Source organism: Chlamydomonas reinhardtii, chromosome 2 (assembly GCF_000002595.2).
Source record: "Chlamydomonas reinhardtii strain CC-503 cw92 mt+ chromosome 2, whole genome shotgun sequence".
Classification (NCBI taxonomy): Eukaryota; Viridiplantae; Chlorophyta; class Chlorophyceae; order Chlamydomonadales; family Chlamydomonadaceae; genus Chlamydomonas; species Chlamydomonas reinhardtii.
In genome coordinates, this window is record NC_057005.1 from 8377952 (window position 1) to 8404493 (window position 26542).

The 26542-nt window shown below is 62.9% G+C and overlaps 6 protein-coding genes across 6 annotated transcripts in view; 2 read left to right on the forward strand and 4 right to left on the reverse strand.

Moving 5' to 3' along the window:
* The first annotated feature begins 104 nt into the window (after window positions 1–104).
* CHLRE_02g141506v5 (uncharacterized protein) lies at window positions 105–7636 on the forward strand. Its single transcript, XM_043060093.1, has 10 exons — window positions 105–298; window positions 1473–1594; window positions 1931–2092; window positions 2567–2669; window positions 3554–3652; window positions 3919–4007; window positions 4392–4563; window positions 5075–5125; window positions 5485–5580; window positions 6103–7636. Exons 1-10 carry the CDS (start codon window positions 278–280, stop codon window positions 6262–6264), a joined length of 1077 nt encoding a protein of 358 aa, XP_042927861.1. The 5' UTR covers window positions 105–277; the 3' UTR covers window positions 6265–7636.
* Window positions 7637–7678: 42 nt separating this feature from the next.
* Window positions 7679–8774, reverse strand: CHLRE_02g141526v5 (uncharacterized protein). The gene is made up of 2 exons (XM_043060094.1): window positions 8241–8774; window positions 7679–7968 (listed from the first exon to the last, which is right to left on the reverse strand). Exons 1-2 carry the CDS (start codon window positions 8581–8583, stop codon window positions 7937–7939), a joined length of 375 nt encoding a protein of 124 aa, XP_042927862.1. The 5' UTR covers window positions 8584–8774; the 3' UTR covers window positions 7679–7936.
* Window positions 8775–8938: 164 nt separating this feature from the next.
* Window positions 8939–12004, reverse strand: CHLRE_02g141546v5 (uncharacterized protein). Its single transcript, XM_043060095.1, has 4 exons — window positions 11761–12004; window positions 11110–11130; window positions 10243–10290; window positions 8939–9922 (listed from the first exon to the last, which is right to left on the reverse strand). Exons 1-4 carry the CDS (start codon window positions 11765–11767, stop codon window positions 9597–9599), a joined length of 402 nt encoding a protein of 133 aa, XP_042927863.1. The 5' UTR covers window positions 11768–12004; the 3' UTR covers window positions 8939–9596.
* A 690-nt stretch (window positions 12005–12694) lies between these two features.
* Window positions 12695–14259, forward strand: CHLRE_02g141566v5 (uncharacterized protein). The gene is made up of 2 exons (XM_043060097.1): window positions 12695–13338; window positions 13710–14259. The coding sequence occupies exons 1-2, from the start codon at window positions 12882–12884 to the stop codon at window positions 13985–13987; spliced, it is 735 nt and encodes a 244-aa protein (XP_042927864.1). The 5' UTR covers window positions 12695–12881; the 3' UTR covers window positions 13988–14259.
* Window positions 14260–14319: 60 nt separating this feature from the next.
* Window positions 14320–16534, reverse strand: CHLRE_02g141586v5 (uncharacterized protein). Its single transcript, XM_001694356.3, has 3 exons — window positions 16210–16534; window positions 15768–16043; window positions 14320–15410 (listed from the first exon to the last, which is right to left on the reverse strand). Exons 1-3 carry the CDS (start codon window positions 16414–16416, stop codon window positions 15159–15161), a joined length of 735 nt encoding a protein of 244 aa, XP_001694408.2. The 5' UTR covers window positions 16417–16534; the 3' UTR covers window positions 14320–15158.
* Window positions 16535–16788: 254 nt separating this feature from the next.
* The window catches only part of CHLRE_02g141606v5 (uncharacterized protein), a 32016-nt gene continuing 22262 nt past the window's right edge, over window positions 16789–26542 (reverse strand). The window contains exons 40-52 of the mRNA XM_043060099.1: window positions 26058–26260; window positions 25735–25854; window positions 24885–25286; window positions 24060–24356; window positions 23543–23776; window positions 22818–22928; window positions 22067–22472; window positions 21449–21704; window positions 20307–20904; window positions 19902–20066; window positions 19267–19397; window positions 18773–18866; window positions 16789–18473 (exon numbers count right to left, since the gene is read on the reverse strand). Coding sequence (XP_042927865.1) covers window positions 17559–18473; window positions 18773–18866; window positions 19267–19397; window positions 19902–20066; window positions 20307–20904; window positions 21449–21704; window positions 22067–22472; window positions 22818–22928; window positions 23543–23776; window positions 24060–24356; window positions 24885–25286; window positions 25735–25854; window positions 26058–26260 — 3932 coding nt within the window. The 3' untranslated portion in view covers window positions 16789–17558. The remainder of the gene's footprint in view (window positions 18474–18772; window positions 18867–19266; window positions 19398–19901; window positions 20067–20306; window positions 20905–21448; window positions 21705–22066; window positions 22473–22817; window positions 22929–23542; window positions 23777–24059; window positions 24357–24884; window positions 25287–25734; window positions 25855–26057; window positions 26261–26542) is intronic.

Genomic DNA, 26542 nt, shown 5'->3' on the forward strand with positions numbered 1-26542 from the left:
TGTGTGTGTGTGTGTGTGTGTGTGTGTGTGTGTGTGTGTGTGTGTGTGTGTGCAATACGCAGAAGGTCTGTTCCCGCCTCGGGGACTGTGTTCGATTTTATACCCGGGCGCGCTACACGCTCAGGCTGTCGAGCCCTGCCCGTGGCCTCCACGGTCTTTGACTGGTTGACAGGCGAAAAGCGAGTCACCATTAGTCTGACATACGGGCGGCTGTCGCCTGTCAGGGATCCCTCAACTGAGAACCGTTGGGTCGTAGTTTCTACCACGAACCCTGCTCATGCTCCGCACACGACGCATGGCATGCATGGGTTTCCACCCTTAGCGACACTATGCCTCACAGGGGCGTGCCACTACATTTCGCCCCTCCTTAGGCGTGAGCGTCCCGCCACGCCTAAGTACGCCTGGCACGCTCTGCCAGTACGCGGGCTTTGACTGTGGCCATCTCGGGGGCCAAGTCAGGGGAAAAGGCGTCAGCCGGCTCCCAGCTACTGTGCTCCATGCTGTAGCCTTGCCACTTGACAAGATATTCCTCAAGGGTTTTACGTCCCTGAGTACGGGTATCTCGGTAATCCAAGACGGACTCAACTGGAACCAAAGGGGCGTCCACCTCGAAGGATGTAGCATCCCAGATCACGGGGAGGGGTTGTGCGTGTGCGTGTGCGTGTGCGTGTGCGTGTGCGTGTGTGTGTGTGTGTGTGTGTGTGTGTGTGTGTGTGTGTGTGTGTGTGTGCGTGTGTGTGTGCGTGTGTGTGTGTGTGTGCGTGTGTGTGTGCGTGTGTGCGTGTGCGTGTGCGTGTGCGTGTGCGTGTGCGTGTGTGTGTGTGTGTGTGTGTGTGTGTGTGTGTGTGTGTGTGTGTGTGTGTGTGTGTGTGTGTGTGTGTGTGTGCGCGTGTGCGTGTGCGTGTGTGCGCGTGCGCGTGCGCGTGCGCGTGCGCGTGCGTGTGTGTGTGTGTGTGTGTGTGTGTGTGTGTGTGTGTGTGTGTGTGTGTGTGTGTGTGTGTGTGTGTGTGTGTGTGTGTGTGTGTGTGTGTGTGTGTGTGTGTGTTATAGGACTGGGGGGGGGAGGGGGACTGGGGGGGAGGGGGACTGGGGTGCTTGGAGGACTGGGGGGCTGGGGTGGACTGGGGGGCTGGGGCAAGCAGCTTTGCGGCGCTTGTGGTTGCTGGTGTGGATTTAGATTACCACCCCAAACCGGGGGACGGGCGGGGGGCGGGACTGGGGGGCTGGAGTGGACGGGCGGATGCGAAGGCTAAAGGCTGGGGCAGGCAGCTCTGTGACGCATGTTGTGTCGACGGTAAAGTGGTTACGTCCGCACAATCGTATTTGGCTGTCCAACACGTACGCGGCCCCAGCCACCGCCACCGCTCACCCCCGCGCCCGCCCCCGCCCGCCCCCTCCTCACTTCTCACCCCCACCCCCCCACCCCCTTATCATTCCTCAACGCCCACTCCTCATTCCGCACTCCGCAACAGGCCTGGGCGGACACGCCCCCGCTGACCACGCCGCTGCTCAAGTTCGTGGCGGAGTTCTGTTTCAACAAGAGCCAGCGCCTCACCTTTGACAGCAGCTCGCCCAACGGAATCCTGCTGTTCCGGTGAGTGGCTGCGTGGCTGGGTTTTGGGGGTGGGGTGGGGTGGGGTTACATTCATGATTATGTAACAAGTGAAGTCGTAGCCATGAACAGAAGTATAGCAGGCGCGTTGTTACCGATGCACGTGGGGGAGGGGTCATGTGCCCGAGCCCAAAGACATAGGTCCCAAAAGTGCGAGCTCCAGGGGGATTCGGTAGTGGCTTGGTCGGTGGCGGACGCAAACTTTGGATGATGTGCATGCATGATGGGGAGAGGCAGGCAGGAAGCACCCTTGGGCATCCTGTTATCCTCTGATCATGAACATATGTGTTTTATCACTCATCCGATCATGCAAAACAGGGAAGTGTCCAAGGTGGTGGTGACATACGCCAACGCCGTGTTGGCCATGGCTCCGCCACCGCAGCAGTCCGGGCAGGGCGGCGGCAGCGGCACAGGGCAAGGCGGCGGCGGCGCTGGGGCTGGTGGTGGCGGCGGTGGCGGCTCAGCGGTGTACGACACACGGTGCGTGCTAGCCCTTGCTTTAATGTTTTCAGTCTGCTCGTTCCCCCTGCTTGGCCTTTAGACCTACCCGCGATGCTGTGGTGGGGTCGCTGCTGTGATTGCGGCCTGAGGAGTGACGGGCAGCGGGCAGCAAATACAGTGCTGAGGAAGCTGATGAGGATGTAATTTGGTAGTCGGGGCGTCCCGCACTCGACCGCCCCAAACGCACCGTCCTGGCAGGGACGGCCGCCCACACACCCACTCTCCTCCCCGCACGCACCCACCACACCTCTCCCCCACCCCTCCCCACTACTGTTTAGGGCTACGCCTTTATTTCTTTCGTCATGAACGTAAACCCCTCCCCCAAGATGGTCTACCGTCTACCACTTCCTTAACTAATTATGAAACGGTGTGCCCCCGCTTGTCGGGCGGTTCCTTCAAATTTTAATCCGCATCCTTAGCTAATCATGAACGTAACCCCTCCCACCCTCACAGCTACAAGGGCATCTGGGTGTGCCTTCTGGCGCTGGCTCGCGCGCTGTCGGGCAACTACGTCAACTTCGGCGTGTTCGAGCTGTACGGAGACCCGGCGCTCAAGGTGAGGGAGGCACAAGGGATTCTCCTTTCGGAGGAACGAACTGCCATTGCCCCCGTTAGTCATTTTCAGTCTTTTGGGTTTGACCTGAACCGCCACGCCTCGCTTCCTTGGATTGGCCCTGGAGCACCCCGGTTTGGAAACACAAGGGCGCGGCTCACACGGGCATGACGCCGGTCGGGATCGTGTCCACACGTGTTTCTCTGAGCAGGTTCAGGACTAGCTGCCCCAGCTTAGGTGTTAACTTGAATGACATATAGGGATGCTGTAGTCTGGTTCCCGTGTCGCGCGTTTAGCAAGGGTGGCTGTCACCACATTTCGCGAGGCAAGCTTTCGCACTCGAATGCTCGATAGCATGTATATAATCTCCTTTGTGTATATCAGACAAAGGCAATCTAAACTGGTGCAAAAACAGCACGTCTGAGTAAGCGTTCATACGGTAGCATGTCACTGCAAATATCACCGTTTAGGCCGCAAACAATATATTTGGAGTCTCTTTAGTATTATAGTACTACACATAGACCGGTCGCTGTTTCAGAGGTCGACCCGACGACTGGGTCCGACCTGGCCACGCAGACCGGAACGCCAAGCGAGCTAGACCAGTCAAAGCGGTGTAGTCCACCCGGGAGCACATCAGCCGCGGGTAGCTGATGACCCATTGACGGATTTGGGTTAAGCGGACGACAAGGCCAAGGCATGCAACCAGGCCGTGTGCCGTTGTGGCCCCCCTCCCTGACCGGCGTTATACCCGTGTAAGCGCGGCATCCAACTTCACTTCTGGTCCGGCGGGCTGCACAATAAACAAAGCGCTCTTTCAAGTTGCAGGAAGAACTCTCGCTGCTCTTGTTTACACACCTCCCATCCCGTTCCGAACCCAATCCTTTTAGGACGCCCTGGATGCGGCGTTGCGCATGGTGCTGTCCGTGCCGCTGGCGGACCTGCTGGCTTTCCGCAAACTGGCCAAGGCCTACTTCGCGCTCATGGAGGTGAGGAGGGGAGGGGGGGAGGAATTAGGGGGGAAGGAGGGGGGGAGGTCGGGGGTGCCAGGGCGCGTCGTGTGTATTGACACGGGGACAGGAGCTTCCGCAAGCTGGCTACACGCATGTAGGCCAGCTAACCCAAAGCCGCACCTTTGAATATCTCTTGCTCCTCACTCTACCGCCACTCCCCACTCCCCCTGGGTACGCGCACACCTACGCCTGATGTCCACTTCGCTACACTTCTTTGTACCAATCTTTGCAACCCCCCTCAGGTCCTGGCGGCGGGGCACACGGGCGTGCTGGCGGCGCAGGACAGCCGCACCTTTGGGTTCATCATGTCCAGCCTGGAGGCGGGGCTCAAGTGAGGATGGGGTTAGGGGCGGGGGGCGGGGAGGGGGGGAGGGTGGACGGGGAACGTGTGTGTTTGCACGCATGTGTGGATGGGTATGGCGCCGGCGTGGGTAGGTTTGAGGAAACAATTCCCCACCCAATCCTCCTCCCGACCTGCCACACCCATGCCCAACCCCCTCCCATCTTCCACCTCCCTCCCCTTCCCTTACCACTTATCATGAATGTAATCCTCCCCCTCCCCTTGTCTACCGTCTACCACTTCCTCACCTGTTCTGTATGTAACCCCTCCCCACACACACACACACGCCTCGCTGTATACCATCTTTTCGACCCCCCTCCTCCCCCCTTGGCTTTGGTTTAGTTTGGGCTGGTATTTACAACCCCCCCCCCCCAGGTCGCTGGACGTGTCCATCTCCTCCTCCTGCGCCTCCGCGGTGGACAACCTGGCCTCGTTCTACTGGCGACACGTGGGCGCCGTGGCGGCGGGGCAGCCGGACACCGTGTGTGTGGGTCTGGGCGGGCCCGGCTCCGGACCTCCGCACGGCGCGGCGCAGATGGCGGCGCACGTGAGTGTGGTGGGCATCGGGGAGCGGGGGTTACATTCATGATTAGCTGAGAAGCAGTAAGTGAAGGATGCGGATTACAATTGAAGGGAAGTGATAAGTGAAGGCGTAGCCAGGAACAGTAGCATAGCAGACGCGTTGTTACCGATGGGGGATGGGAAATGGGATGGGGAGAAGGGCAGGGATGTCTTGGGTGAGGGATGACAGTCATGACACGCACGCCTGAAGGGGTCACCTCCTGTAGTGGTGTGGGGGAGGCGCGCCACATGCCCTGCCGCTGCTGTTCCTTAAACGGGCTGGTGGCATCGATCCGTGGAGGCGCACCCGCCGGGCCTGCCTGCGACCGCCTGCCCTACCTTGCCCTACCTTGCCCTACCTTGCACCCACGCCTACATGCCCACCCTGTTTTATTGGGCTCGGGCACATAAGTGACACAACCCCTCGTGCTACCCTTGTGCATGAATGTGAACCCCCCTGAGCTCCGCCGCCTGCCGCCGCTCGTGCATGCTTGCAGATCTCGTCGGCTCCCGGCTTGTTCCCCGAGTTGCTGCGGTCGCTGTTCGAGGCGAGTGCTTCTCATGTGCTCATTAGCCATTGGGATCAAATGATCAATGGAGTGGGGCACGCCTCATATGCCGGGCGTTGCGCTCCTATCGGACATCCTCTACGCCTGCCAACCATGCAAGGGCCCTCATACACACACACGTACACACACACACACACACACACACACACATACACACACACACTCTCTCCCTCTCTCGCTCTCTCGCTACGCACACATGCTACACACACAATCTGCGTTTTCCCTGTCTCGTGTTATGTCCAACACACAAACGTGTGCACTCGCCTCCACACAGTTCTGCGTGTTCCCTGTCTCGTGTTATGTCCAACACACGAACGTGTGCCCTCGCCTCCACACAGGTTGTGCTGTTTGAGGAGGCCAGCAACCAGTGGAGCCTGAGCCGACCCATGCTGGCGCTGGTGCTCATATGCGGACACCACTACAACGAAATAAAGGTGGGTGGGTGGGTAGGTGGGTGGGTAGGTGTGGGTGGGTGTGGGCGTGTGGGCGTGTGGGTGGGTGGGGGTCGCCCAGGGGTGAGCAGGGTGGGCAGGGAGGGGAGGGTAGCTCGGGACTCCTGCGTGCAGGGCGAATGCGCGAGTGTGGTGCCTTCTTAGGCACGTAACCGTGTGTATCCGTCCTTGCTTCGTGGGTTCACAACAGACCAGGCGCACACACCTGCCCTTGTGCTTGCGCCGCCAACACACCCTCTCCCTACACCTACAACTTCGTTCCTTTCTATAAATCAAGCGTGCAACCCCCGCCCTGCTCCTGCTCCACCCCACACCCCCCGCCCTCCCCACTTCTCCCACACACGCTCCCACTTCTCCCACCTCTCCCACACTGCCACGCTCCCACCCCCCCACCCCTCCACCCCCGCCCACCCGCTAACGCCTTCACTTCTTAATTAATCATATGAATGAATCATGAATGAGTCATGAATATGTAACCCACCCGCTGCCCATCTCCCCTTCCAGGCCGGCCTGATTGCCAGCCAGCCGCCGGAGCGCCAGTCAGCGCTGTCGGCCTGCCTGGGCAAGCTGATGGTGGACGTGGCGCCCAACCTGGACCCCAAGAACAAGGACCGCTTCACGCAGAACCTCACAGTGCTGCGGCACGAGTACCGCAGCAAGAACTAGCTCGCTGTTCCGGGGGGGAGGAGACACGAGTACCGCAGCAAGAACTAGCTCGCTGTTCCGGGGGGGAGGAGACACGAGTACCGCAGCAAGAACTAGCTCGCTGTTCCGGGGGGGAGGAGACACGAGTACCGCAGCAAGAACTAGCTCGCTATTCCGGGGGGGAGGAGGCACGAGTACCGCAGCAAGAATTTGCTGGTTATTTCGGGGGAGGGGGCTGCAGGAGAGGGCTCCGGGTTTGAAGGTGGTGGATGGGGAGGGGGACCCCGAGCCAAGGTGGAGGGGGAGGGGGAGGGGGCCAAGCTCGAGGTACCCGAGCCCAAGCCCGATGCCCGAGCCCGAGGTGCCCTGGTACCGGAAGTGGAGGCGGTACGGTGCAGGGGCAGCAGCGGCGGCAGGGGGCTGCTGGCGCGGGGCCACGTGGGTCGCATAGGCACGCTGCGTGCGTGCACACGTGTCCTTTACAGGTCGGCACAGGCAGCAGCTAGGTGACGTGTCGTGCGTGGGTGTGGATGGGTGTGCATGCATGGCTGGTGGCAGCAGCGTTGGTTGGTTAGGCGCGCAAGCAGCAGGCGTGCCAGCAGGCGTGTGGATGTGTGGACGTCTTTGCCGATTGGCTACAGGAGTGTTGCGAGGGAGGAGAGCAGTGGTGGTGCGCTCCTTGCTCTCTCTCCGAGCGAGCGAGAGAGCGCATTTTAGCTGCATAGAAGCGGGCGTGCGGGCTTACATACGGCCGTGGCCGGAAGCGGGTATGTATGGAGGGGTATGCGAGAGCAAGCCTGCTAGCCCACGGAAGGCAGTTCGTTGCAGGGGGCACGCCCCTTGAGGCCGGGGCAGATACGGTATTGCTCGCGACTCAGCTGCTTGAGCCTGCCCCTCAGGCCTCTTTGCAACCCAAGCCAATCAGAGCATCGGACATTTGCTGTCCCTGGTGCAACCGAAATGCAGTTCGGGGGCGCGCTTCGGGCCAGAGTATTGTCACCGGAAACGACCATCTGTAGTTTCATACTAGCTCCGCCCGCTTTCTCTCGGCATTGGCACTCGAGTAGAACCTGACGTTTCAGACACGAAGCTGCTGCTCCTGCACTGTTTCAGCTGGCCAGCAACTCAGTCGTGCATGCGCCGTGTGCACGGGCGAGGGGCAGTGGGGCGGTCGGCACGGTAGGTCCTGCCAAGCTACAAAATGACCATTGCCATACATTGACCTCCGGATGGCAAACACGTCCGTGAAAGCCTGGAATCGAACCGTTCTCCAGGACCCGGACCTACGCGGGTCTCTGGGCAAAACATCTGTCTGCATGTGGCGACATGCGGGGATGCGCTAGGGCACAAAGGAAGGCACGCCTCCAGCCCTGCTGTGTAAACTTCGCACAGTGCCCGCACGTTTCCTGCCGCGTCCATGCTCGCCCGCATCATCCCTCGTGTGAGCAATAGCCATGCCTGCTAGCTGCGCCTTGCTGTTGCTACAGCCGCTCTTGCGATGCAAATGGCTGCGGCCATGGCGCAGCTACCCCTGCTGGCCCTGCCCCGCAGGCCCGCTTCCCCCCTCCCCTTTCCCTCCGCCACCGCCGCTAGTGAAGGTGCGGGCGCGCGGGCGCTTACTTGTGGCTTGCCGCTGACGCCGCCGCCGCGCCCGCCACATACAATCTCCGCAGCAGTCCCCGCCTCCTGGTCCTCAGCTACTGCCGCCTTCTGGTCCGGTGGCCGCTGCAGCGCGAGATGCGGCAGTGGCAGCTAGCAGTGACGGCAGCACCCGTGGTCAACACTCGAGGGCTGGCTCCGCCGACCCAGCAGTGGGTTCCACGGGTGCTGCCACTACTGATGCTACTGCCGCATCTCGTGCTGCTGCCCCACCGGACCAGGAGGAGGCAGTAGCTGAGGACCAGGAGGCTGCAGAGGCGGGGGCTGCTGCGGCGGGAGTGGCGGGCGCGGCGGTGGTGTCAGCGGCAAGCCACAAGTAAGCGCCCGCGCGCCCGCACCTTCACTAGCGGCGGTGGCGGAGGGAAAGGGGAGGGGGGAAGCGGGCCTGCGGGCCAGGGCCAGCAGGGGTAGCCGCGCCATGGCGGCAGCCATTTGCATCGAGGCACCCGCCGCGTTCTCCTCCGCTGCCGTGCCCGCCGAACCCGTGCCCTCCGCAGCCACACCCGGCACTGTGCCCACAGCAGCTGCCGCGGCCATGCCGGCCCGCTGCTGCTGCTGCGGCTGTTGCAGCTGCTGCCGTCGTGGCTCCACCTGGCCCGCCTCCAGCAGCTGAGCAGGGGGCGCCGGTGGAGCCGAGGGCCCGGCTGCCGCGCCCCCTGCTGCTGAAGCCTGCGCGCACATGCATGTGAAACCGGATGACGTGAGGCATTGAATGGATAACGCAAGTACAAACACGTGAATGGTTGCGCCTTTCGACACGTCAGGCCGTGGATTGAGGGCGACATGCTAGGCTGCTGCTGAATGCACGCACGCGTGTGACCCCAGGCCCAGAGGGAGTGGGTAAACGAGCCCAGCCAGCTGAGATATATAAGCATAAATATAAGATATCATATATAATATATATACGCACTCTGGAGGCAGGCACAGGTGAAGGGATGCGATTATTTCCCCTGGCGATTTCAGGCACGATCCTGGTGCGCAGACAGGTGCACATAGTGAGGGTGGGCAGCAGACTGGGGGTGGGGCAGCCCGCGCCAAACCGGTCGGGCATCCGGCACGCGAGCACCCTGCCTATGTCAACCTGTCAAAGCCCCGTGGAACGCTGCGCCAGGTTGCACGTGCGTACACGCGCACTGCAGCGGGCGCTTGAGCGCTGTATCGGCTTCGACCCAAAGCGCACCCATGAGCGCAAGGGGGCACCGCCCGTGCGTGCCATACACCCATGCTCCCCCCCTGCCTACGGCCAGCCTTGCATCCGGATGTTGTTGACCCCCCCGCCCTGCATCCAGGGAGCCTTGCATCCCAGTTATGTCGACCACGTAGACACCGTGCGTGCGCAACACGGCCTCGCGCCGTCACTTCCGGCCTCCACCTCCAGCGAGGGCCGTTGGCGCATACATGCGCAACCCGTCGGCTGACACGACTTACCAAACTGCCGCCGGCTTGGCATCTTGCAATCCAGGTGGGGCCTCTTGCAATCCAGGCCGGGCCTCTTGCAATCCAGGCCGGGCCTCTTGCAATCCAGGCGGTATCGGCGCGCACCGTGGTGAGACCTAGTGGCCCTCCACTTTCGCCATCACAGGCACCCTGCTGCATCTGCATATCACACCCTCCTCGCAACTACGGGCCGCATTTTTAGTGTACAAGAGATATAATGGAGCGATCAGACAGGCCGCCTGCTCCAGGCGTCACCGCTAACCCGCCCGCTGGTGCCGGTGGGCGGTGCGCCGGCGGAGGTCCCCTCCACCGAGGGGCAGGCCGGCACGCCAGGGCGGCTGAGCAGCTGAGTTGAGCAGCGGGGTGAGGGACCGGAAGTTGGGGCGGGGCGACACGCCGACACCTGCAGCCGGGCCCTTACCCCGCCGCTCAACTCCTGCGGTGCTCAGCCGCCCTGGCGTGCCAGCCTGCCCCTCGGTGGAGGGAACCTCCGCCGGCGCACCACCCGCGCCGGCACTGCCAGCGGGCGGGTTGGCGGTGACGCCGGGAGCAGGTGGCTTGTCTGACCGCTCCATTATATCTACTGCACACTACAAATGCGAGCCGGAGCTAGTTGCGAGGACGGTGTGATTTGCAGATTATGCAGATGCAGCAGGCCTGCGGTGGCGATAGCCGCGTGTTCCGGAATCGGCCACAGTAACAACGCCTTCCAAGGGGGTTTGACCCATAGGTAACCTGGTCTATCTCTGCGCTGGAGCGCTCATTCAAAAGCACTTGACATAGGGGCAGGGCCCATCCACCCATTCACTCCCATTCCCACCACCCCCCACCCCCCACCCATCGACCTACCCACCTGTCCAAAAGCCCACCCGCCCCCACCCCTCCATCCCTCCAACCGCCCACCTTGAGTGTGGCGGGGTCCTCCACCGCCGGCCGCCAGGCGGACGGCACCTGTGGCATGAGGTGGGGTGGGTGGGGTGGCAGGAGGACAGGCACGGGCAAGTCAGGGGCAAGTCAGGGGAAAGCCAGGGCGAGCTGGAGGCGGGGCGTGTTGCCAGCAGTTGCCTGCAACACGCTCAAGCCATGCAAGCTCGCATTACTACCATACCAGACACGTCCCCCTACTTTGCCCCTGCTCGGGGCTGGCGAGCTGGATGCGGGTGGGGCTCCCCACACCCGACCACTTCAAATCCGTGCACTGCAAAACACGCCCTCCGCACCCATACGCCTCCCACGAGACCCAACGGATTGAACTCCCCATCGTCCAGCATCACTCACCAAGCCTGTGCCCGGCGCCACCGCTATCCCCCCTGCTGGCGGTGCCGGCGCGGGCGGTGCCCCCGGCGGGTGACGTCCCCTCCACAGATCGAGGGGCAGGCCGGCACGCCACGGCGACAGAGCACCGCAGTTGAGCGGCGGGGTGAGGGCCCTGCTGCAGGTGTCGACGTGTCGCCCCGCCCCAACTTCCGGTCCCTCACCCCGCTGCTCAACTCCTGAGGTGCTCAGCCGCCCTGGCGTGCGGGCCTGCCCCTCGCTCGGTGGAGGGACGTCGCCCGCCGGCGCACCGCCGGTCGCAGCACCATTAGCAGGGCGGTTAGCGGTGGCGCCGGAGGGGACGGGTCAGCCTCAGGCGCCCTCAAAACTCAGTAGCTTGCACCCAACCCATCGGCGGGTCCCACCGCAACACACCCCCTGCCAGGCCCGGTCAGGGGGGCGGCGGCGGTGCCCCGGCGGGCGGCCTGCAACTCACCAATCGCTGTCGAAACTCACCAATCGCTATCGAGGGCCAGGCTGGAACGCCGGAGACGGAGCAGCACCAGCATATGGTATATGCAGGGCCCGGCGGCAGTGGGCAGGTGGGAAGCGGCGCCGAGGTCGGTCGGCCGCCGGCGGGTGTTGAACCTGCTGCTGCTAACTCATGGTTTGCTAGTTGTATATGTGTGTGTGTGTGTGTGTAATGCGTTGTGAAACTAGCTGGGTGCAGAACGCGGCGAATGCGGGCAGTGCGGGTTTTCAAGTCTCGGCCATTGCGGAAATGACGCCTCGGGGCAGCGCCGCGCATGCGGTGACCCGTGGGGCGCACACCCGGCCTGGGCCCGCCGGGTTGCGTGTGCGCGCACATTGCAGCTATCGCCAGCAGGTGTGGTTGGCGCGTGGAGCACAGGGGGAGCGAGCGCCTGCTGGCTTTGGGGAGCGCCCTCGCACCACCGAGCCCAGCGTCTGTGCCGCACCCACACCGCCAGCGCGTGGCGCCCAGATTCTCTGCTGAAAGCCCCGTTGAAAGCCCCGTCTAACGCCCCCGACACCCCCGAGCCCGTCTCTGCCACGAGCCCCTGCACCTTCGCACTCGATCCCATAGCACTCTCCCGCGTACGTGTCGCGCTGCGCCCCCATTGATGGCAGTGCGACGGACGGACTTACCGAACATCCGCCACCGCTTCAGCCGACGCCGCGTTGGGTCCCGCCGCGGTCCCCGCCGATTGCTACGAAAGCCCTGAACGGCTGCTTAAACATCAGCAATCAAGAACCTTGCAAGTTTGCAAATCCTGAAAGAAACTGCGAGCTACTGCTGTGCAAACCATGGTCATACGTTTCATATGTAAAAGCCCGCGTTCAGTGGGTCCTGGAGTCGTCATGTTGCAGAGCAAATTGTAATAAACGAAATCGCTATTTTGGTGCCTGCGCTCAAGAATGCGCCTTCGAGTTTTGAGCGTGACGATTGCCGATGCCCGAGTCCTGCTGGGCTTGCACACGGCGGCCGCGGCGGTGCAAGCCCCCTGGATGGCACCATGGCGGTTTGATGCCGTAGTTCACGACTCTTCTACTTCCGAGAGGATGACTGCAAGGCAGAAGGAAGGGAGGCGGAGAAAGGCAGCGCAGAGGGGGGGTAGGAAACAAAGTGCCAGACCCCATGCCCCGAAATCCCGCCCCATCCCCCCCCCACACGGACAAAACCTTGTTGTTTAGGGTTAACACTTAACACCCCTCCATTTTATACCAAAGTTGTGTCAATGTGACTCCTCCTCTTGGCGAGCGCTATCACGCTGTGCCATAAGCGGTCCTGTTCTGAGGCTTCGGTCACAGGCAGGATCATACGGTATTCATGGAAATCCCCTCAACCCAGCCAACCCCGCGCTCAACCCTCTGCCGTGTGACGAATGGACAGTGTACATCGGCATCCTTGTTAGACGTAAATTCATGCGCACCAGTGCTTGAGATCCCAGCCATGTCAGGTGGAGGCAGGCAGCACACCACGAATAAAGCCACACATGGCACCCTTGGCTGGAAACACTCGAAGCACCAGCATGGGAAAGCACACTTAACCGCCCCTGCGAAACACTTTTCCAAGAACTATGAGTTGGATGTATAAGACTACATCACACATCCCAATGGAGGCGCCAGGCTCAGCCCCACAAACCCGCCTCCCCACCAAACAGGTTGACCTCTTGGGAACCCTACCCGCACGCACACACACGAAAGCAGAGAAGGAACCAAGGGAAGCACGCACACGCTGCAGCAGCACTCCCAAGACCGACGTGGCCATGGACGGTCAGTGGGTGCACATCGCCCGGCTGCCCCACCTAGGCGGTTTCTGCCCCGTGGCGCTCACGGAGCGGCTGCTGCGCCAAGGCGCCTACCGCCGCCTTCCGGCGGCGGCCGATGAGGACGTCGGGCCGCTGCTCCGTACGGTGCAGTACACGGCCGCCGGCGGCCGGCTGCAGCGCCTGGTGGGCACGCGGGCTTCGCCGGTGTTCAGCATGTCTTACGGCGCTTTCCGCTCCAACTTCCTGGCCCGCCTGCGGGAGGCGGGCGTCTCGGGCAACATCAAGCCGCACTCGATGCGCATTGGTGGCAACAGCGCCGCGGCTGACGCGGGAGTTCCGGCGTCCCTGCGGCAGGTGCACGGCCGCTGGAAGCCCGCCACTATGGTCGGTCACTACACACGCCCCACCCTCGAGGACACCCTCGGTGTCACCCGCGCTATGGGCCTCGCTGGAGGTGAGGTATCTCTTCGTTTTTCCGCTTGTAAGGCCCTCCTCCTGTGGCCTGTCGTCCCCTTGTCCCACTTCCTTGTCAGCTGTCAGCGGCCTAATGGCGCCAAAGGGAGACAGCTTTACAGTACGACTGTATCATGGAAGTGGGGTTAGAGGCGGAGGACCGGAGGCCCCGAAGGGGCCGGAGGGAATGAAGCCTCTAAGCGAGCTTCCATGAGGAAGTCGTACAGGCTGGCTCTCTTTGGCGCCAGCCTCCTCTCTCTTCTTCATTCCGCCTTCATAGTGAGAGCTTTTAACGTTACTTCTAACGTTCTCACTCAAGTGCCCGCCCTTCTTTCCCGCCCCTCTTTTTCGGCTAATCTCCCCTCCGCGCAGGATCGCTCGGCCCTTCCGGCGCCGGCGCCTCCGGCATCCGTGCTGTTGCCTCGGTGTCGCCGCCGGTTCGCGCGGCCGCCGGCCCTCGGCCCGCCGCCGTGGTTTTGGCGGCGCCGCCGGCTGGCGGCTTGGCCGCTGGCGCGGTGGCGCCTTTGGCGGCGCCCCGGGCGCTGGTGCTTCGTGGCGTGGGCCGCTCGTCTCGCCGGGGCGTCACGCGTGGCGTGCGGGTTGCTCGTGGTGTTCGGCTCGCCGTGTCGGGCCGTCGGCGTTCGAGTTAGCTTGTTGGCTGCGCTTTGGTTGCGGTGGCTCCGTTCTGAGGCTGTGTTGTTGTTTGCTGCTGTTCGGTTTTGTTGCTCGGGTGTGGCGTGTGTTGTCGCGGCGTTCGCCCGCCTTGCGCCGTCTCTGGTCGTCGGGCCTGTGTGCTGCTTTCGGTTCGGTTGTCTTTTGCTTTTTTGTGTTGCTTTCGTTCCGGCGCGTCGGCGTCGCGCGGGCGCTCTTGCGCCCTGGGCTTGTGTGTGTTGGCTCTCGCCGCTTGTAAGGCCCTCCTCCTGTGGCCTGTCGTCCCCTTGTCCCACTTCCTTGTCAGCTGTCAGCGGCCTAATGGCGCCAAAGGGAGACAGCTTTACAGTACGACTGTATCATGGAACAAGAACTATGAGTTGGATGTATAAGACTACATCACACATCCCAATGGAGGCGCCAGGCTCAGCCCCACAAACCCGCCTCCCCACCAAACAGGTTGACCTCTTGGGAACCCTACCCGCACGCACACACACGAAAGCAGAGAAGGAACCAAGGGAAGCACGCACACGCTGCAGCAGCACTCCCAGGCGATCCCCAGCCGCTGCACTCCAATGACCGCCACATTTTAACGACTGCCGATCGATCGCCCCAGTCGCATTCTCACTTTTTCAGAACACTCCGCGCCTGGCCGGCAAGAAGGGACCGCCTGCGCGGTCCCATTGCCCGCCTAACTAGGCATGAAGAGTTCCATTATGATGCATCACGCAGTGTTGCCCCTTAATACTTGATCCATCGCGCGTCACAATGTGCAATGCCTAACCCGTGCAGTCCGGCACAGCCGAGCCACGTGCTGTAGTCAACACACACCAACTCGACTCTCAGTCAGTCCTCGCCCAACAATGTGTCTTTATGTGTACATTGCCAGCGGCGCAAACATGTGAGGGCCTTGTTTTGCCGAAATGCCGAATGGACTGACCACGCACCCGCTCCACCCGTTAACTATCCTAAGAGTTCATCCACAGTGGTAGGGGTGCCGCATGCACACCCTTCCGAACTATCCAGCCACATCCCACATAAGTAATGACCCCTTGCGCATGTGCCACGACTCTGTCTCCTCCCTCACCTGCTCCTCGTTTCACTGCCACCCTCCCGCCCTCCCGCCCGCTGCTGGCTCGGCATCTCATCACATCGCCGGTGTCACACCAATCACCGCGGTTGCCCCGCCGCAGCGCAGCTGCACACCTGCGCGCCCCCGCACTGGTCGCACGGCTGCCCGCAGCCCCGCCCCGGCAGCTGCTCACACCGGAACCCGCAGCCGCCGCCGCCGCCGCCGCAGCCGCCGCCAGCACCGCCACGTGATGGCGGCGCCGCCGCCGCCACTCGCAGCGGCGCGAAGTGCACGTAGGGAGCCGCGCGCCACTTGTGGCAGTGGCGGCAGCGCAACCAGTGGCGCAGGCCCTGCGGGTGCGAACGCCGAATGCGTGCGTTGGGGCACGGTGGAGTGCGGTCCAGCAGAACAATCAGGTAGAGGGGCGGGAACGCCTAGAACGCCATATATGCCCTACAGAATAGTAAGCCTTTCCAAACATGCCTTGCGCACTGAAGATGAGTACTACTAGAATTGGATGGACATGGGCTGGACTGTTTGACAGTGCGGCGAGCAGCATGAGGGGTGCGCGATCCAGTGGAGAAAGAGGTATCAGGTAGGCATAAACCTGCCTTTCAGACTTTGCAACAATCCCGCTAATGTTGTGCTGGCGGGCCTAGTGGGTCGTTTCAGTCTCAAGTCAAGACGTGCCAGCAAAACGAACTCACATTTGCAAACTCCAGCGCCGCCATCACCGGCACTGACGTTAACAAGAGTTTGAGCTGTCTGTCCACTGCGGCCAGCACCCGGCCCGCCACCTCCCCGGCCTGGGGGTTGCTGTACGGCGAGCGGCCGGGCGCGTGGTACGTCATGCAGTTGTCGTACAGCCGCAGGAAGTCGCCGCGCAGCTGGTACGGGCTGCCGTAATGCAGCGGTTGGCCGTTGTCGTTGTTGTTGTCGGCGCTGCCTATCTTGGACTCGATCATTTGGAGGCACATCACGTCCTGCCGGGGCACGCAACGCGCGCAGAGCAGGTGTGGTCAGCGGCTGGGTGGGCGGAGCGGTATCCACCGCAACGTGCATGCGCGGGGAGTCGTATGTACGGCCCAACCATACGACACGACATGGCGCGATCACCACCGACCCCACTCACCCCACCCACCCCCGCACCTGTGGCGGGACGATGGTGTGATAGTCTGGCAGTCTGTCGCCCGGCGGCGTCTCAAAGAGGTACAGCGCTAATGGCACCTCGCGCACAACGCTGACCACGTGACCATAGGCGACCTGCTGCGCCTCCTCTGCAAGAGCGAGGCACCGCATAGGGTCCTTGTATCCATGCACCGCCACCTTCCACCCGCCCAGTTTGACCGACGTCATCCTCCACCATGCGCCTGACCTCTTGCCGCCGTAAGGACCTCTTCGCTCGTGGCTCCTGCCGTTCTGCCCCCCACCCCACCCCCTCTGCGCTGTCGGCCTCAGTCATCCCTCACATGGGGATCGCAACCCAGCCTGCAGTTCAAGCGCTGAACCCTCTTTAAACAGGGGTGCCAATGCGCCTCCCCCGTCGAGACTCTGCACCACTCAATGGGAGCACCCCTCTGGCCCTGGTCCGCCTCCCCCCTCCCCTGGCCCTGCACATTTTTCTTCGAGCGGCGAACTCGATGCGACCGCAAGGGCTTCTGCGGTTTTGTCCCTCCCCCTTCGGGGGAAGGGGCAAGCCAACACTGTTTACCAGGGAAATAGACAGTACAGGCGCCAGGTTTACAAGCATGCATTATGGACGACGTTGTACGAATGCGGTATGCCCTGAAACGCCGTTCCCGAGCGCATTCTGCTCTTTCAATCTCCTACTACCCGCAAACCTGAACCCATTCATGCCGCATTTCCCTTGCGCTGTCAATTCACATGAGCCTCTAGTCATCTTGGAATCACGTACAGTCGTCGTGGCCAACACCATCAGGTCACAGGCAGTCATACCAACTTGTGGAAAGCACGAACCACCACACTGTTTCGCACGCGTCAGCCCGGCCAAGCCTCAGCTGCATTCCCCCCAGCAGTGTGTTGCTCCCAGCGCAGCCCCCATAGTTGCAGGGTCTGCTGACTCCCAATGAGGCAGCCAAACCTCTGCAAATGCCGTTCCGTCCCACGTGTTGCTGGGCACCCGCCCAAAACCCGAGCACAGGGCCCTTATCCCATTTGGCAGTAGCCGCTTGGCGCCGTCACCGACACAAACCGCACACAGTCACATTCTGCACGTCCAGCGCGGACACCCACCCGCCCCGCCTTCCGCCGCCAAACACAGCCCTCGCGCTGCCCTCTGCGGCCGCGGCGGCTGCTTCCATCTATCCCCGCTGATGCATGCTGCATTAGCTGCATCCGCTCTCAACAATCATGACCATACGTGCACACCTACACCAGCACAAACACACATACACACACACACACACACACACACACACACACACACACCATCACACACCATCACACCGACACACCAGCACAGCCCACTCGCCCACTCCTCAATCGTTGAGCGATGTGATGAGGGCCACGCCGCGCTTGGTCCAGTGCGCGGGGTCCTTGCTGGACGCCAGCTTCACATCCAGCACGAAGTTGGTGGAGTGGCCGGTGGTGGACAGCACGCCGCGCCGCTCGGTGGTCTTGTACATGGGGCACAGGTAGTGCGGGAAGCTGGAGAACTTGGCGATCTCGCGCGGCACCATCCAGATGGGCGGCAGCGGCGTGAACAGCACCTTGGGCTCGCTCTCATCCAGCTCGTGAAGGTCGGAGCTCCAACGACAGCCCTCCAGGAACAGACCGGCGCAGTACACGCCGTCCTCGGGCGGCGCGTCCACGTCGCCGGCGCCGTCGCGCACCTCAAAGTCAAAGTCGATGTGGTCGATGGGGATGCGGCACTTGCGCGCGTAGTTCTGCTTGGCGCCGGTGAGGAAGGCCTGCGTGAAGAAGAAGCCGCTGATCCAGTAGACGGTGGGCGCGCCGTCCTCCACCCAGGACTGGAAGAACGCCACGCGCTCCAGCACCTCTTTGACGTACGCGCCCAGCGGCTTGAGGCTGGGGAAGGACTTCTTCAGCCACGCCGCGGGCACCTTGCCGTCGTACAGCGCTCGGCCGATGCCGTCCAGCTCCGCACTCATGAGCGCCAGGCCCTTCACCGCCTTGCCCAGGTTCTGCAGGCTGCTCCGCACCACGCTTAGCAGCGTGTTGAAGCGGCCCAGCTCCTGTGCCAGCACGGTGTTCATGGAGTTGTAGTAGTCCTGCGGGTAGCGCCGCTCCACAGCCTCGATGTCGAAATTGGGCGGCAGCCGCTCCAGCACCTCGCCCGCCACCTCGCCCACCGTGGCCTCAAACGACGCCGCGCCGCCGGAGGCCTCGCGGCTCTGAGTCAGCATCAGACTGTCCAGCAGCAGGTTCGTCTCCTGCGCGGGCGGTGTGCGTGTGCGGGTTTGGGGGTTGAGGATGGTGTTTGGTGCGGTTGGGCGTGGTTGGGTGTGGTTGGCCCTCCCCTCATTCGCTCCCTCCCTCCTCCCTCCCTCGTTCCCTCTTTCCCTGCCTCGTCCCTCCATCCCTCGTCCCTCGCTCCCTTCCCTTCTATTCCCTTCCCTTCCCTTCCTTCTCGCTCTCTTGCATTGGGTTCGGTTTAGTTTGGGCTGGTATCTAAAACCCCACCCCGCCTTCCCTCCCACAAGCCCCGCTCCACCCCCCCCCCCCACCCCACCTGCAGGTCCTTGGTGATGTCGGCGTTCTCGTGCAGCCCAAACACCTCGGGCTGCGAGATCAGCGGCAGTCCGTTGATGTACTCCATGTAGCCCCTGCGCGCGAAGCGGGACAGGCCGGGGCGCATAATTGAACGTGAGAGACGGGCGTGGGCTTAGTGGGCAATGGACAAGCAACCTCGAGACAATGTTCATGCCTCCATGCGTTTTGATTGCATTGGTTCCAAGAGGGACACCCTGCTCTGGACCCCAAGCAGGGCAGGCCGGGAGCGCACGTGGGGGCGTGAGTGTGAGTGACACATGCTGCGTGCGTGTCTGTGTGTGTGCGTGCTTGTGGCAGTGGAAAAACCCAAACGTCCTTGCTCATGCCCGGATGTGTCATGGGTCCCCCTCCACCACAGCTTCCCTACACACCACCGCGCACACACGCACAACCCAACCCAACACACGACCCGACACACACGGCCCGCCTGCTGCGCTGCTGGCTCTCGCTCACTTGTAGCTGGTGTAGGCGGGCGGGTAGTAGGTGCCGGAGGTGGAGAAGCGGTAGCCGGGCTCGTGGATGGTGTGGGTGTAGTAGGTGGCCAGAACCGTCATCAGTGTGTGTCGGTCGTGTGAGTCAGTCACCTGGGTGGGGCGGACGGGGCACATGCGCGCGGGTTGGGGGTTGCAATGTTATAACAATTGAGAACACGATACAAGCAGGGGAGTTACATGGCAGCAGGGGTTGGGGGCGGGCGGTGAGGGTGAGGGGCGGTGCCGAGGGTACGTGAGCCCGGGGCGCAGTCGTGGGTTGCAGCCTGTGCCTCTACAGTGGCCTGCTGGCAATGCACCGCCCAACACTCTTGCAGGACCCCGGAGCCTGCGGGCGCCGAGCCCATTCGTTCCCCCGACCACACCCACCCACGCGCCCAAGCCCCTGAACACAAGCACCCACCCGCACCCACACTCCAGCCAGCAAACACAGCACACACAGCCATCCGTCATCCTCACCCATCCCACCCACCCCGTCGTTTTAGTTGGTTTCGGTTTAGCTTGGGCTGGAATTTACAACCCTCCCCCCCCCACACACCCAACCACACACACACACACACACACACACACACCCAACCCACACGGACACGCACGCACCTTGCCGCCGTAGTTGCACTCGCCGGCGGTGTACGACAGCGTGTCGTACGGGATCTCGGGGTACTCGTCCAGGAACATGCGCAGCTGCCGCACGCTGATGCGCAGGTCGTTCTCGTTGAACTCGTACGGAATGTTCCAACCGATGGGGCCGAACTTGCGCCGTTCCTGTTTTTTTTACAGTGTTTGGTGGTGGTGATGGTGGTAAGTGGATGAGGAATCAGGAGTGCAGTGCGGGGGCTCAGTGGCGGCGGAGCGGCGGTGTGTGAGCAAGCGGACTGACGGTGGTACGTTGGTACGTTGGTACGGCGTCTTCCTCCTTTCCCTCTCCCTTTCGCTGACTCTCCCCTTTTCCCTTTGCCCTTCCCCCCGTATCTTCCCCTGCTGCCCCCCTTGGCGCCTTCCCACCTGCACGATGGAGTGGAAGAACGCCAGCCCGAACAGCATGGACCGGAACTCGGCGTCCTTTGAGCAGCCGGTGAAGAAGTCGGCGTTGGAGATGGGGTCGGACATGTAGGTACGCAGCAGGCCGGCGCGCAGGCCCTTGGGCGCCTCATTGGTCATCTTGACGCCGTTCTCCAGGATGGAGATGGGGAAGATGGGCGAGGGGTAGGAGGTGAGCCACAGCCGGAAGTTGCGATGCACCTTGCCCTCCACCAGCTGAGTCTCGCACATGAGCTCCAGCGCCGGCAGGAAGCTCTTGGCCAGGTGGCAGTTCTGCAGCACCACCCAGTAGCCCTCCGCCATGCCCGCCTCCACCAGGCGTTGTGCGATGGGGCCCTGCCCCTGCCCCAGGCTGACGCTCTCCATCTTGATGGCCTTGTCATCCGCGAACATCTGCAGCGAGGCCATGGGGTCGGAGCCCGGCGACAGCACGAAGATGAGCGGCGAGGTAGCCACGGAGTCGTTGAAGGAGGGCTCGATGGCGAAGGGCATGGGCTCCACGAAGCGCTTGCCCATGGTGTCAGCCACAAACAGCGTCAGCGCCGGGATCAGCTTGTCGGGCCTGCAGGGCACACACGGAGGGCGCACGCATGGACACACACAGACAGCCAGCATCAGGTATCGGTCAGCCACTCCGGTGTCGTCTGGGTGGGCTTTCGTTTCGTATTCTAACACACACAGTCTTTGCGCAATGTTTTCCTTGTGCTCTTTAACACACAGCCGGGTTAGCATTGTCCGCTCCTACTCGTGTGCTCGCGGAAATGCCAGGCGCGATGCTCATGCACCTGATTGTTGTTCCCATTAAAAATGCTGCCGGCTACTGCTGCGTCGCTGTGCCTGTCATGCGGCGCCCAGCCCGCCACCATGCCTGCCCGCCCGCACCCGCACCCACACCCACACCCGCACCCACACCCGCACCCGCCACCATACCCACCCGACCTCACCCACCTCAGCGTGCGCAGCACAATGATGCGCCCGCCCGCACCCGCACCCACACCCACGCCCGCCGCCATAACCGCCCGACCTCACCCGCACCCGCCACCATACCCACACCCACGCCCGCCGCCGCCGGCGGCCCCATCCGGCCCACACCCCATCCGGCCCACCTCAGCGTGCGCAGCACAATGATGCGCTGGAAGGCGTCCAGGCGCGAGTGCCACGGCTCCGGCAGCTGCTCGGTGTGCGGCTCCAGGGAGTCGTAGATCCGCTTCCACGCCTCCGTGTTGGCGGCCACGTGCTCCGCCAGGTCCGCCCACGTGTCGGAGGCGCCCAGCGCCGAGGCGCGACACACCTCGCCCCACATGCGCTCGCTGATCCACTCGGGCGCGGGGTTGGGCAGCGGCAGGTCGCCCATCGCCACGCCTGGGGGGAAGGAGGAGGAGGCGGTGGTGTGTTACGTTCGTGATCAGATCAAGGGGGGGGGGCAGGAGGAGGTGGTGGGGCGGAGGTGGAGGTGGGGGCGGAGGTTGGATTGTTCTTACCAGCCCAGGCTAAACCAAACAAAGCAAAACTAGCGGAGCACAGGCAGAGGCGGGGCGGAGGTTGGGGCGGAGGTTGGGGCTGTGGGGGTGGCAGGGCGGGGGGTTGAGTCGATGGGCGGGACTCACTGGAAAAAGCGCACAGACACACGGTGCACGTGGAGGCACCCAACCCAGCTCAACCCAAGCCAGCCCGACCTTGCCACGTGTGCAGCTGCCCTCGCGCCCGTCCCCTCCCCTCCTCACCTCCCGTGAGCATGAACCTCAGCTCCTCCGACAGCATCTTGTGCTCGTCCATCTGCAACTTGCTGGCCAGCACGAACGCAAAGAGCAGCTTGTCCTTCTCGAACAGCGAGCGGCACACATTCTGATACAAGAAAAAGGTGAAGTAGCTGTTGAGAAGCTGCAGGCGATCCTCCAGGTCGTCGCTTCGCTGGCTGTCGGCGATGGCGCGAACGAATAAATCCACAAACCATCGCAGCGAGTATTGATACATGGGATCGATGTTGGCCATGTCGGTTACGCAGAAGTAGAGCAGCGATGAGTGGTGTGCAACAGGCTTGTAGCCGGCGCGCGCCTCGTCGATCTTTGCCTCCGTCACGTCCGCCACCTTTTGCTTCTCGCTGATCTCGTCCGACAGCACCTTGGAGGACTGCGGGCGGGCGGGGGCCGCGGGGGGAGGAGGGTGCGCAAGAGGAGGCGGGGGCGGGGGGTTACATACGAAGTGAAGTCGTAGCCAGGTACGGGGGGGGGGGGGGAGAGGGCGGAGCGGGAGGCGCACACGGGGTCAGTAAGCGTACAGCCGGCGGGGAGCGGACGTACGGTGGGCAAGTGGCTGCGTGCGCATGCCTGCCCAATTGCCCAGCCATGACAGCCACAACCCACCACAGTCCCGCCCACAGCCCACTAAGAATGTGCGACGGTGTCTGCCATATCCCGCTACTACCATCACTCCCACCACCACTCAAACCCCCCCAGCACCGCCAGCACCGCGCACCTGCAGGATGTTGACCGCCTCCTCGTCCTCCAGGATGTTGCCCTCGCTGCTGCTGAGCACTCGCAGGATCTCGTCCTCGATCTCCTTGAGCTTCTTCTTGTTCTCCGCGCCCTGTGCGGTGTGTTGGCGTGGTATGAGGGAAGCAGGCGCAGCATGCGTGAGCAACATTCTGAGTGCGAGAGGAAGCCCCGCAGCCCCCTATTGCATCTTTCCATCGTGCCGTGCCACGCCAGCACCATGCCGTACACTCCTCGCAACTCCACCATATGGTAAGTCCCCGCAGCTCTACCATATGGTAAGTCCCCCGCACCGCTACCCCAGCAGCACTGCATCCCCAACACCAGCACTGCATCACCGCCACTGCCACCGCCACCCCTCACCACCTCACCACAAGGGTGCGCGTCACCAACCGCGCACGCTCACCACCGCCGTCACCCGGCCCGGCCCAACGCGGCTTGGCAGACGCGTGCGCCAGTCCACGGCCCCCTCCCCCTCCCCAGCCCCTTCCCCTTCCCCAACAACCCCCTCCGCTTCCCCTTCCCCAACGACCCCCTCCCCCTACCCCAGCAGCATTCCATCACCACCACCTTTACCGCCACCGCCACCACTACCAACGACCCCTCACCACCACCGCACCCACCACATTTACCACCACCACCACCGTCACCACCCGCACCGCACCCACCACCTTTACCACCCCCAACGACCCCCAAAGACCCCCTCACCACTAGGATGAGCTTGTTCTTCTCCTCCTCCAGGTCGGGCCGCTCCTTGGCCACCACAATACCCAGCAGCTGATCCTCCAGCCCCTCGGGCGTGGTCATGAAGTTGAGCAGCGACACCTTGGTGCACAGCTCGGGCGTGTAGTGCGGGTTGCGCAGCTTGGTGGTCATGTAGAACTTGAAGTCGTCCGAGTACTCCACCGTGGAGTCGCCCAGCCGGATGCACAGCGCGCCGCCCTGAGGGAGGGTGAGAGGGAGGGAGGGGTGCAAGGGTGGGAGGGAGGGAGGGATGGGTGGGAAGGATGGGTAGGATGGGTGGGAAGGGTGTGGGATCAGGAAGAGGGCAGGCGCCCAAGGGTCGAAGGAGACGCCTCGGTGAGTGCGGTATGGACTGGCGAAGCGATCATAGTGCAGCGGCCAAAGCCCCGCCGTCCGGCTAGCTAGCTAGCTCGCCTAGCTAGCTAGCTCGCCAGCTCCCCACCTAGCTAGCCCGCTAGCCAGCTCGCTTTCGCACACCCACCTGCTTGAACGTCTGCTTCTGCAGCAGCGGCTCCAGCGATGCGTCCAGGCTCTCCATCACGTTCTCCAGCAGCACCGGCTTGCCGAACTGGATGGCGTTCTCCAGCGTTCGCAGGTAATTGGCGTCGCTGAGCTTGATGACCTGCAGCCCGGCCTCCTTCTCCATGTTGCGGATCCATTTGTTTGCCAGCCCCTGCGGGTCAATGCACAGCGGCCAGCGCCGGCCCTGGTCCACCGCGATGCTGTTCTCGGAGCTGAAGTCGTCCTTGGGCAGGCCCCAGATGTTCCACTGCCGGATCTGCGGGCGGCGGAGGGGTGGAGGGGTAGAGGGGTGGGCGGGTGGGGGGGTGGGGGGGTGGGGGTACATTCATAATCAGTCAAGAAAGTGGTAGACAGTAGAGTATAGTGGGGTGGAGGGATGGGGCACACAAGGGCAGAACCGGGCAGCCATGTGCGTGCCTGGCCGGCTACCCCTCGCAAGTCGCCGTGCCAGCAGGCGTCCCTCCCATTCTCCCCTGGCTCCTAACCTGCCCAGGCGCCCGCGCACCCACCCACCCACCCACCCACCCACCCACCCACCCACCCACCCACCCACCCAATCCAGCCCCCCACCCACACACCCACACACCCACACCCGCACACACCCACACCCACCCACCCGCACACACACACACACACACACACACACACACACACACACACACACACACACACACACACACACACACACACACACACACACACACATACATACACCGTCTGGGCGGGCTGGGCGGGCTTCGTTTTGTTGTTTTTTCAACACATAAATACACGCGCATGCGCCCACCTTGACCGGGTCGCCCAGCACCGTCTCCAGCTTGAAGCGGTCGGCGCACGGCACGCCGCGCCGCTGGCACTCCTGCACCCACTGCCCCAACGCGCTGGAGCGGTACAGCGCAGTGAAGGGGCCTAAATAGGCAATCTGCCCCGCCGCCAAAAGTACGTCACCCGTCAGCCTGACGTACTGCTCGCCCAGGGATCGCGCCGCCGCCGTCCAGCGCGTCTTCTCGCCGCCCAGCCCGCTGATGAGCTTTTCTGCGCGCTCTAATTTGACGGTGCACATGTGCACGTCGTGCTCCAGCTTCTCCTTGCGCCGCTTCTTCTCCTGCAGGTCGGCGTCCAGGCGCGACAGCTTGTCCATGACCACCTTGAGCTCCGCCTGCTTGGCGCGCAGCGCCGCCATCACCACCTGGGGGCGGATGGGGAGGAGGGGGGTGGGATGGGGCGGGAGGGGGGTTGCAAGGATGTTTGGAAAAGCGGTACAGGATGCACTGGGGCGGGAGGTGCGGGAGGGGAGATTCATGGTTAGTTAGGGAAGTCGTAGACGGTAGGCAAGGGGGCGGTAGAGGGCATGCATGATAATGAGTAAAAGTAGTCAAGGGAGGGAGGGGGGCGGTGGGTGACGCCGGGAGAGGGAGGGAGGGAAGGAGGAATGAGGAGGCGGGTTTGAGGCTGGTGCAAGCGCCGGGAGATGCGGGCATGTCAGAATGTTGCCAGAGTTGCCTTGGCCTACGGCGGGGCTGGTAGGGCGCTGGATGCCGTAGTCCGGGTGCATCCACTCAGCAAGCAGCAAGCTGCAGATGTCGCAGCATGACGGGAGGTTTCCCTCCCCCCACCAGGCCGGCCAACCCCCTCACCTCCAGCTGCGCCTCGGCTTCTCGCAGCTTCTGGCGCTTGGGCTCCACCTCCTTAATGACCTTGTCGTACTTCTCCAGCGCGATCACCCACGAGCACAGGCCGGCGCAGGCCACGGATTGCTGCGGGGGGGGGGGGGGGGCAGAGCGGGGGTGAGGAGTGAGGAGCGAGGCAGGGGTCATGAGTTGAGGCGGGAGCACCGCGCATCAATGACCGGGGTCCATGAACATGGCACGCAGCGCACGGGTGATGTGCGCACGAGGTGATAAGCAGCGATGGTGGCTTGGCAACGTTCCAATCAGTTCCTGCTTTCCCCTGCTCGCACCTTCTCGATGACCTTGGGCTGGAACTCGGGGTCCTGCGCGAAGGGCCGGATCTTGACGATGACCTCGGGCGGGATGTGGTCCTTGTCGAACTTGCGCAGCGAGTCCAGGAAGTCAAACTCCATGAGCATCTTCTTGGAGGCCTCCCAGTAGTCGTCCACCATGCGGCCTGACGCCGTGTCCTTAACGCGGGCCGGCTTCACGCCTGCGCACGTGACAGGGCCGCGCGTGCGGCGCGTTCAACACGGGCGTTAGTTGTGTGCGTGTATTTGTGTTTGTGGTGGTGGGTGGGTGGGGGGGTAGCCATCCATGGGATGGTGTGTATCAAATATGAAGTGAAGTGCCGACGTCCAGAGGTACGCAGTCGGGGGTAAGCAGTCCATGTGGAGGACGGAGGAATAACTCACAAGTTCAAATTGGGGGTGGGGGGCGCCCGTCTGTCTCCGGAGCAGTTCGTGGTGAGGCAAGGCCCATGCAGTTAACAACG

Bases quoted from the DNA above. Each gene is read 5' to 3' on its own strand.
- CHLRE_02g141506v5 (XM_043060093.1), top strand. From the start codon at position 278: ATGCTCCGCACACGACGCATG. The intron at 299-1,472 runs GCATGCATGGGT...ACTCCGCAACAG, and splicing joins TGCTCCGCACACGACGCATG to GCCTGGGCGGACACGCCCCC. The intron at 4,564-5,074 runs GTGAGTGTGGTG...GCATGCTTGCAG, and splicing joins CGGCGCAGATGGCGGCGCAC to ATCTCGTCGGCTCCCGGCTT.
- CHLRE_02g141566v5 (XM_043060097.1), top strand. From the start codon at position 12,882: ATGGACGGTCAGTGGGTGCACATCGCCCGGCTGCCCCACCTAGGCGGT. The intron at 13,339-13,709 runs GTGAGGTATCTC...CCCTCCGCGCAG, and splicing joins CGCTATGGGCCTCGCTGGAG to GATCGCTCGGCCCTTCCGGC.
- CHLRE_02g141546v5 (XM_043060095.1), bottom strand. The intron at 10,291-11,109 runs GTGAGTTTCGAC...CTCATGCCACAG, and splicing joins CTGGCCCTCGATAGCGATTG to GTGCCGTCCGCCTGGCGGCC. The intron at 9,923-10,242 runs GTGGGCGGTTGG...TGTAGTGTGCAG, and splicing joins AGGACCCCGCCACACTCAAG to TAGATATAATGGAGCGGTCA.
- CHLRE_02g141586v5 (XM_001694356.3), bottom strand. From the start codon at position 16,416: ATGACGTCGGTCAAACTGGGCGGGTGGAAGGTGGCGGTGCATGGATAC. The intron at 16,044-16,209 runs GTGCGGGGGTGG...GTGCCCCGGCAG, and splicing joins ACACCATCGTCCCGCCACAG to GACGTGATGTGCCTCCAAAT. The intron at 15,411-15,767 runs GTGAGTTCGTTT...TCGCACCCGCAG, and splicing joins CGGCGCTGGAGTTTGCAAAT to GGCCTGCGCCACTGGTTGCG.
- CHLRE_02g141526v5 (XM_043060094.1), bottom strand. From the start codon at position 8,583: ATGTGCGCGCAGGCTTCAGCAGCAGGGGGCGCGGCAGCCGGGCCCTCG. The intron at 7,969-8,240 runs GTGCGGGCGCGC...CTCGCGCTGCAG, and splicing joins CGCCACCGCCGCTAGTGAAG to CGGCCACCGGACCAGAAGGC.